Source organism: Neomonachus schauinslandi, chromosome X (genome assembly GCF_002201575.2).
Source record: "Neomonachus schauinslandi chromosome X, ASM220157v2, whole genome shotgun sequence".
Lineage (NCBI taxonomy): Eukaryota > Metazoa > Chordata > Mammalia > Carnivora > Phocidae > Neomonachus > Neomonachus schauinslandi.
In genome coordinates, this window is record NC_058419.1 from 105,507,847 (window position 1) to 105,517,536 (window position 9,690).

At 39.4% G+C, this 9,690-nt stretch overlaps 1 protein-coding gene across 1 annotated transcript; it reads left to right on the plus strand.

Moving 5' to 3' along the window:
- The first annotated feature begins 7,707 nt into the window (after positions 1 to 7,707).
- On the plus strand, positions 7,708 to 7,881 carry LOC123323387 (NADH dehydrogenase [ubiquinone] 1 beta subcomplex subunit 1-like). The gene has a single exon (XM_044911623.1). The coding sequence runs from the start codon at positions 7,708 to 7,710 to the stop codon at positions 7,879 to 7,881; it is 174 nt and encodes a 57-aa protein (XP_044767558.1).
- The last annotated feature ends 1,809 nt before the right edge of the window (positions 7,882 to 9,690 follow it).

The following is a 9,690-nucleotide window of genomic DNA, read 5'->3' on the forward strand; positions in this document are numbered from 1 at the left end:
CTTACGCTACTTTGTTTTTCTCACAGAGTTTGCTCAGAATACACATACCACCTACTAGGTGTTCAATAAGCAGAAGCTGATTTGTTACTACAGTTCTTATCCAATTTGTGAAAAAATTTTTTCCCTGTTCATTTGAAATACAGTTAAGCAAGAACCCAATTCAGAAGTCCTCATCAAGTGCTTTCTCTCTCATGCACTCACTCACTCTTTTTCTCAAATAAATAATCTTTAAAAAAAGGGGGGGCTCCCTGCTCAGCCTGCTTCCCCCTCTGCCCCTCCCCCTGCTCATGCTCTAATAAATAAAAAAATCTTTAAAAAAAGTCCTCATCAGGTTAGAATTTTTATAAATCAACTTTTCATTTCCAAGCACTCTGGGAGCATTTACGAGTGAAGTTTAGACCAATTTAATTTTTTAAACATCAAATTAAATAGCATTTTAGGCTCTTCTCAAAAGGCATTCAACCATTCCTTGCTTACCTTTAATGTATTGTGTGGCCCCACTTCAGGGCTTCTGCACTTGCTTTTCAATTTGGCTAAAACATTCTGTCCTTGCCTCTATTCCTACCTGCTTCTTGTCATTTAGGTCTTAAATATTTCCATTTAGAAAGGTCCTCTAAGACCACTCAATTTAAAATAGCTGGAAAGAGGGACGCCTGGGTGGCTCAGTCAGTTAAGTGGCCAGCTCTTGGTTTCGGCTCAGGTCATGATCTCACGGTCATGGGATCGAGCCCCGTGCTGGGCTCTGTGCCAGAGTGCGGAGTCTGCTTCAGATTCTCTCTCCCTTTCCCTCCAGCTCACATACTTTCTGTTTCTCTCTCAAATAAATAAATAAAATCTTTTTAAAAAAATAGCTGCAAACACATGGCTATCGTCCGTCACATTATCTTGCCCTATTTTTTCCCTTACATTTAAGTATCAGTACACATTTTGATTCATTACACTGAAAATCTCTCATTCATCTATTTATTACCCAGTTCCTCACATTCAAATGTATGCTACATGGGGGGAGGCAACTTTTCTGTGATGTTCACCCCTCTCTCCCCAGTGCTCATCAACTGGTACAATAGTCGACACTTGACAAATATTTGCTGCAGGAATAGATTTGGAATAGCCTGAAAGTTGAGACGTGAGCCCTTTCTCAAACAGGAGGCCGACGTTTGCAATTCAACAGTTTTCATTTACACATCTGTCTCGTTTCTATGGCACCTCTAAGTCCTTAGAAGAAAGAGACCTGAAACCAGGTTGCACAGAGACAGAGGATAGGACTTGCTTGATAAAAGAAGAAAGAACAAAGCCAGCTCCTAACAAAAACAAAACAAAACAAAACAAAACTGGCCCTTCCCCCCTTCTCATGCATGTATTCAATGACTGCAAGTAATTTCAAAATAATCATTTGTTAAAATCAATAAATATTTAAATCAGAGTTACCTTATCAATGATGATCTCTACAAGTTCTCCTTCCATTATCTCTGTGTAATTCTCTCGTTTGCCAACTCCCTGCCAAGGAATATAAATTCACCTATTAAATTAATCAAAAGTTTAAGTAACATTTATATGTCTGTAAGTAAATAACATTCATAGTGCATTACTCAACCTTGAATTCAATACATCTTTTAGCTTTAATAATCTGGGAATTTTTCCATGAGCTTTAGCATTGTGGGGTCAAAAAGTGTGTTTTAGGACCACACAACTTTTTTTTCCCCTTCTTTCCTTATCTCTAGCAGAGTTTTCTTTTTACCTCAGCTCAGAATGAAATTCATCAAGTTTTCTTTATATTCTCTCAAAGCAGTTGACACTTCCAATGACTTTGATGTTCAACAGCATTTGTTCAGATGTCTTTCTGACATTGACCCACAGTGTTTTAATATCTTTCAAGCCCAAGTTTTTCACCAGCTGAAAATTGTTTCCTTTAGGATTATATATGTCCACAGACTTTAATCCAAATCAATTCCATCTGAACCTTAACAGAAAATGTTTTCTTGATTTTGCTACCTTAGAAGCCTGAGACCTGCCCTGATACATTTTGTCCCAAGTAAGCAACGAGCTAGAGCACTGAAAGAAGTCTTTTTGAGGGTGTTTAGTCGCATTAATTGAAATTTAAATGATGGAATATGAAAATACAACTTTTTTCTGGAGACAAGCAAAATTTTCAAACCAAAGGAGGCCTTTCCAAAAGGAATAATTGCAATTCAAGAAGCTATAAAACTGATTTTAGATGCAATAGTGAATCATCCTCGTCAGAGCTTGCCACATGGCACCCACTTATCAAGTCACTGCTATATACGCAAGAGTTTTTGTTCCTGGCATTCTTTAATGATGTTTTTAATGATGGTGCTATACTTGGTTAGCTGTAACCAAGAATTCCAACAAATAATCAAAGTACTGTTGAGTGGACTATGTGTGGAAAAATCCACAAAGATCTTCTTTGGTGAGTGACTATGCCAACTACACTCGATGCTTGGTGTTTACGGCCCCACCGCTGCAGTTTTAAAAATTGTCAGTCAGCTCTCCAAAACCTGTTAGGAACCTGAGAGATGCAAGACCAGCGTCATAAATGTTATGATGCCTGTGCTGGTTATCACTTGTTATCACCCCTACAGATCCACTCTTCACCATTTTGCATTTCTCCTCTGTGCCCTGGAAAGGTGATGTGCATCAATCTCACCAATGGGTTCACTTCTGGATGTGTTTGGCCAATAAAAAGCATCAGCAAGAGGTGGTATGGTGACAGTATTTAGTTCCTGCAGGCTCACTGTACACAACTCTGATCAGGTGGCCATCTCCACACTGCTCTCTCTGCCTCCGGGATTCAGAAACCACTCCATTCATTCGCTATTTTGGACCTAGAGTAGATAACACTGTTACTAACCCTGATACTGCCTCATGGTTTCCTTCTACCTTCTCCACACGTTTATAAATAGTCCTTTACGAAACTCCTTCAAAATTACCCAACTTGGGCTTCCATAGGACTCCTGAGACCAGCAAAGTCCAAGCACCTGTCTTTGAGGAGTCTCCCATTTGGTAGGAAAGAACAGCCGTCACACCCTAAGAGAAGGATGCAATCAAATTAGGATACCAAGAGTGACGATATCAATTATTAAACTATGACTTTCCATGAAATGCTACAAGGATTAAGGGAAATAAAAGACTAGCTGGGAGCTAGAGCTGGACTGAAAAGATTTCCATCAAAAACTCGAACTTCAAGTGCAGTGACAAGATAAAAGAATATTTGGATAGCAGGAAGAGAGTAGATCTTAAATGTTCTCACCACATATACACACATATTTGTAATTATGCGAAGTGATGGATAGGACAACTTTGTTGTGGTGATTATTTCACAACATACACGTGTATCAAATCACCACGCTGTACACCTAAAAACATACACAATATTATTTGTCAATTGCATCTCAATAAAACTGAAGGCAGAGGGAAGAAGGTATAAACAAACTCTGGCGGGAAGGGGACTTTGGCAAAAGCACACAAGTACAAGTAATAACATGTGGGAGGACAGTTAAGTGAGCAGTTAACTGGTCCATATGGTTTCCAAAACCTTTGGTGGGAAGGTAAGTTTAGGGTTTAAATACTGGCATAAACCATCCCATCTGGACCAGGCAACACATGGGTGAATGCCACCCACAGGGATCAAGGCACCCCCATGAGGATGAAAAGAGCACCTGCAGCTCCTGGCATGACAACACTGGGGAGTGGGTTCAGTTGTCAGCTAGCCCATTAGCCACAAGAAGCAAGTGAGATGTAAAATCATTTGTCCTGGGGCTTATGCTATTGTGCGTGTGTTTTTTTTAAGCCTCTGATCAAATGCTTTTCTGAATTCTCATCATAGCAGACACCTCTTCAGTTTGAATGAGCAGCTGACGTCCTTTATTGAACACAGAGGCCCCTGTTGTACACCTTAGCGAGGGAAGCAGTGGCAGGGGCCAAAGCCTCAAGGGCTACCAGCCATGGTGACCATCAGAATAAGACTGTCACTTGGTGCTGGGTGTTGCTCAGCCAAGTGACCCTCTGTTTCTAGTCTATGCCAGTGTACGTTCCAGAAGCTCTAGGTTCCTGCTTTCTGCCATTTACTTTCTAGTCTACTTAATTTCTCGGAGATTCCATTGCCACACGAGTAAAATGAACTTGCCATACCTGCCCTTTCTGTGTGCTAAAAACTGCTGTGAGGAACAAATCAAGTAGTGCTCAGGAAAGCATTAGTAAGCTGAATAAAGGTAATTCAACGGAGAGCGATTACTTAGGAGGATGGAGACGGTGGGAATGGCAAGGTAAAAATACCTCCCTCATAAATTCTTAGCAGTATTTTTGGTATTCGTGGATTTAGGATTCATGGATTTAGGTATCTTCAATCTAGGGTTTCTCTCCAATTCGCATTCGTACCAATACCATTATGGGAGGTATTATATTAAAACGTAATATTGGCTTTTGTATAGTTCCTTTCAGATCAACTAAGACAAGGTCTCCCAGATTCATGCAAAATCTCTTCTGTCATTTATTTTGCAGCTTTTGAAGACAACTCGGGCATGTACAAATGTGTAAGCCTCTCTAGCTTACAAAGGCAATGCCTGTTGGAGAGTGTCAGTAGATCACATCACAAAAAGACCTCTGGCCTACTATGAAAATTCAGAACGGTCACCCTGACTGTGACCTTCTCTCCCTGAAGACAGTCTAGTGCCTGCAGCTGCACTGTGCTGAATTATAAGAACAGTTTAGGACCTGGGAAAAGGATGGACCAAAAAAATGCATGTGCCTCTTCCATCACATCAGCTCCTAGGGATGGGCGAGTCTATTCTAAAATGAATGGGATGGGGACACAGAAGAGAAGCAAAAGAGAGAAGAAGAATAGGATTTAAAGGGTTTTGATGCCCAAAGGCAAAACTCAAAAATAACGCTCCCTACAGAAATCATGTATTTACCTAGTATTCACTGGTTAACTACTAGTTATATTAAAGAACCATTAATCCAATTACTGATGCCCTGCTTTATCTTGTAAAAATTACAGAATGGCTTTTAAGCAAAAATATTGTGTGGGTCACTCCAGAAAGCAGTCAGTATCCAAGACTTTTCATATCTGGTGGTTTGTATTTGGCTGTGAGAAATTAGAAGGTATTTTCTCTAAAAAAAGATTGCCTCTATGGCAATTTTTCAAGCCTACACTTAAGTTACGGCTTCTCCTATTACAGCTTCTGTAGCAGCAGCTCTTTCATTCCAGAATTCTGGCTGCACGTTTTATGGCAGTAATAAAGTAATAAGAACCTAATCTCTTTTGAAAGGGTTTGCAGAAAGGATGAGTGCAAAATTGGCACAGGATAGAGTTTTTGACCTTTTCCCAGTGAAGTACACACAAAGTAGGTCACAATCTGCTTTTTTCCTAATTTGTCTTTATTCCAGCATGTCCTAGGTGTTACGCAAAGATCTCTAATACTCATTACTATTTCAGAGTGGTAAGACATAATTCATACAATGTTTGAGTCAATTCCACAAGGTTGCTACATAAATATTGAATTTTCAGAATGAACTTCCTGTCTTTTTAGGATTCCTCAGCTGGATCCCCACAAGCCTGGAGCTTCAGGTTCTGCAGAGCTCGTGATAATTCTTTTGATCAAAGATAACACAGAAAATGTATGAAGAGAGAGTTTTAGAGATCCCTAGAGGCCAGTGCCTTTGAGTGAAGGACAGGACAGAGATATAAGGCAGTCAAATACAGTGGTTCTCCTGGCTCCCATGCCCCATCCAGAACAGGTTTCCACCAACCACTTGACCAAATATATAACCACCAGCTTACCTGAGTATATGGCCCTTATCTCCATTCTTCCATATTTTAACCAACTGAATGACTCAACACTGATGATTCTGGAACCTAAGACATTTTCCTCTTTGGTAGAGGCCCTGATCTGAGTTGGAGGTTGAGTGCCACAGTAGTTATGAACTCATTCTAGAACCAGATTTAAATCCTGTGTCTGTGTCATCTTAGACAAGTCACCTAAACTCTCCCAGCTGTTTCCTTACCTATAAATTGACAGGAATAATCGGGTGGTTTTGTATAAAGCCACACAAAATGATTCATTTAGGGATTGTCATATGGTAAATCCTCAATAAATACTTGGTGATGATGACTGGAGATAGCAAAACCCATCTTAAGAACCCATCCCAAAAACTTCTAATAGAAGATAGTATAGTAACAGCGTGTCTATTCTACACCTCTCTTTGAAAACCCCAAAACAGGGGTGCCTGGGTGGCTCAGTCTGTTAAGCATTGGACTCTTAGTTTCAGCTCAGGTCATGATCTAAGGGTCGAGAGATCGACCTCCACCAGCGGGAAATCTGCTTGGGATTCTTTCCCTCTCCCTCTGCCCCTCCCGCCGCTTGTACTCTCTCTCAAAATAAATCTTAAAAAAAACCAAAACAGCAAATTTTAACATACCATCTACCTAAGAAATGAACTTATAGGAAATAGCAAAAACCCCAACCTACAGCTTGTAAACACTATCTCTGAGAATTCAGTGAATTGTGGACTTCGATTAAGAAGGATGCTGAAAGCCAAAGCTCACTTGTCCAGCTTGGGAGCAATGTGAAAGCATCGAGAAGTTATGGGATCTTGAGAGACTGAGATGAGAGACCCCTCTACTTGAATTGACAAAGACTGGATATAGGTGGGCTGTGAGTGAACTGGGAGTCCAGTTGCAAGTGACAAAATGCTAGGGGAGGTAGGTCTGATGAAGTGATTGCATAACTCTGCTTTATTTATCATTTTTGCCCCAAAGTCTAAATCAAAACAAGGGAGGCCAGAAGTAAAGGAAAAACACCAACTGCTTCTGCAGCAAATGCTTATAAACCAAGATGAATAAATACTGAATAAAAGACTTGTGAGCTCACAGGCTCCATTTCAGTGCATGTTGATCTCTCATATTGCTTCTGAGCTCTCTAAGGAGAGATGTGCTTCCAAAGCCAGAGACACAAGCAGATAACACCCTTCAGAATTACACTAATATTCTAGTTTAAGTATGTCCCAAATATTGCATGGCACATATTTGTAATATTAAAAATATATTCGTTGTCTATTTAAAATTCAAGTTTAACTGGAAGTCTTGTATTTTCATTTGCTAAATCCTGGCAATCAAATCCCACCCACAGATAAGAAAGAAGGAGGAAGGTCAAATGGGCCTTTCTGCATAGACAGTATGAAAACATGCAGGAAATTCACATAACAAGCAACACAAGTGGAAGATGTACTTCAGATGCATTACCGCCAAGAAATCAAAGGCAAGTTTATACCAGCATCTTTATAATCTCAAAGAAAGTAAAGGAATATGGTCTATCGGAAGAAATAGCTCAAATTTATAAATAAAATGGGAGAAGAAAAGTGATTTGGCAAAACTAAGGAAAAGAACTGAAGACATAATAATAAACCTAGTTCAAAATAAAAACAGTGAGAAGTAAAATCCATCCTGCTGAGAAAGAGTCAACAATGTGGAGAAGAGGCCTAAGAAACTAAAGAAAGGTCCAAAAGAAAAGGCAAATGAATAAAGCGCCGAAGGAAGAAAAGTGAAGGAAATCCAATTAATCATCAGCATCATAGTGATGGTGAAGATAATAATTGTACCAAAAAGAGAGCACAGTAAACAAATTAATAGAAAAACATTCTCCAATTAACAAAGTCTCAGTCATTTTTGGCACTAAGGCCTCAGCATTCATGATGAACATAATTCGGATTATTCGTGACCGATGGACACACACACTTGTGCCTGTGGGATTTGTGCTTGGATGTTATTTAGCCAGAAAGAATGATGAAAAGCTAACTGCCTTCTGGAACAAGAATATGTCTAAAAGGGAACTGAGACAAAAGGAAGAAGCCACCTGGACTTAAAGGCTGTGACTGAATTACAAAATGTTCACATTTTAAACATTAGGAGAGGGCGTCTGGGTGGCTCAGTTGGTAAAGCGACTGCCTTCGGCTCAGGTCATGATCCTGGAGTCCCTGGATCGAGTCCCGCATCGGGCTCCCTGCTCGGCAAGGAGCCTGCTTCTGCCTCTGACCCTCCCCCCTCTCATGTGCTCTCTCTCTCTCATTCCCTCTGTCTCAAATAAATAAAATCTTAAAAAATAAATAAATAAATAAATAAATAAAATCTTTAAACATTAGGAGAGAAATAAAAACACATTATTTAATTTGAAGGGACTCTTTTTATGCTAAAGTAATCTTCCACTTTTCAAGTAATAGGCACACTTAGCTTAAAAATAAGTAATTGAGTAAAAAAAAAAATTGAATAAAAAAACCAAAAAAACAAAGTCTCAAATCTATAAATCAGTACAACAAAATGTACTCTGGAAAAAGATTATAAAAATAATCAACATGAAGACATAGCCTGATGAAATTCAAGGGTAAGAAAAGAACCCTACAGGCATTCAGTAGTGACAGCAAATCATCTACAAATAGGAGAGACCCAACTGCCAGGAGACAGCAGAATAATGTTTCCAGGGTTTTGGTGGGAAAAAATAAAATGTAATCCAATAATATTCTACCACTTAAAACGTTTATGTATCGAACTTGCTTGATTCTGAAAATAGTAGCTTCAAGGCTTAAATTTCAGTCATCAAGAAAGGAATTAAACAAGGCATGGCAGGAAATTCTAATGGTGAACACTGAATCCATTTAAATATAGAACATGAAACAACTGATTCCTCATCTGTAAAATAATGATCACCGAAACAATCTTTAATGTTTCTTCTGGTTCTAAATCTTTCCAATTTCATTGATTAGAGGCTTACGATTCTTGTATCTCAGCTTTTAAAACACAGTGTCATTATTCATTAATTCTTTTAGCGCTGAATCACATTTTAACAAATATATTCTCAACACGAGGCATTGTGCTTGCCATTTGGGATGAAAGAAAACAAAATGATGATTAAGAAACTCATCAGGGCTTCACAGATGCACACTAACTTTGGAGACAGACATAGTTATTTGCATTTAGACCATTATAATAAATACCACAAATACCTGGAGCAATTATTATAGACCAGCTTTTCTTGGGATCGCAGGAGAGAACCTTTACGTTGGAGTTTGGAGCAGGAGGAATTTTCCGAATAAATGAAACAGTACATCCATAGGCAAAAAGGTAAGAAAGGGCACTGCACACTCAGGAAATTTTTGTCAAAATATGTGGCTAGAACGCAGAATGTAAACTTAGTAATGACAGACAAAATTGGTGAAATAGGTCACCAATAGTGATAGTGTCAGATTGCAAAGGGCCTATTTCATCATGTTAAATGGGGTATCTAGGGGAAACAGTTTCTAGATAACTATCTAGAACCATTAATGCTAAACATCAAGTAGAAGATGGAAAGTCAGAAGCATCCCTGCTAAATGTAGCATTGCTTCCATGGGGAAATACAATCAGTTTTCTGAAGATTACATAATTTTGGGGTGGAGCAAGATGGCGGAGGAGTAGGAGGCCTGGATTTCGTCTCCTCTCAGGAATTCAGCTGGATAGGGATCAAACCATTCTGAACACCTACAAACTCAACAGGAGATCGAAGAAAAGAAGAGCAACAACTCTCTCATCAGAAAAGCGACCACTGGGCGCCTGGGTGGCTCAGTTGGTTAAGCGACTGCCTTCGGCTCAGGTCATGATCCTGGAGTCCCGGGATCGAGTCCCACATCGGGCTCCCTGCT

Coding starts and splice junctions, on each gene's coding strand:
- LOC123323387 (XM_044911623.1), top strand. CDS start 7,708: ATGATGAACATAATTCGGATTATTCGTGACCGATGGACACACACACTT.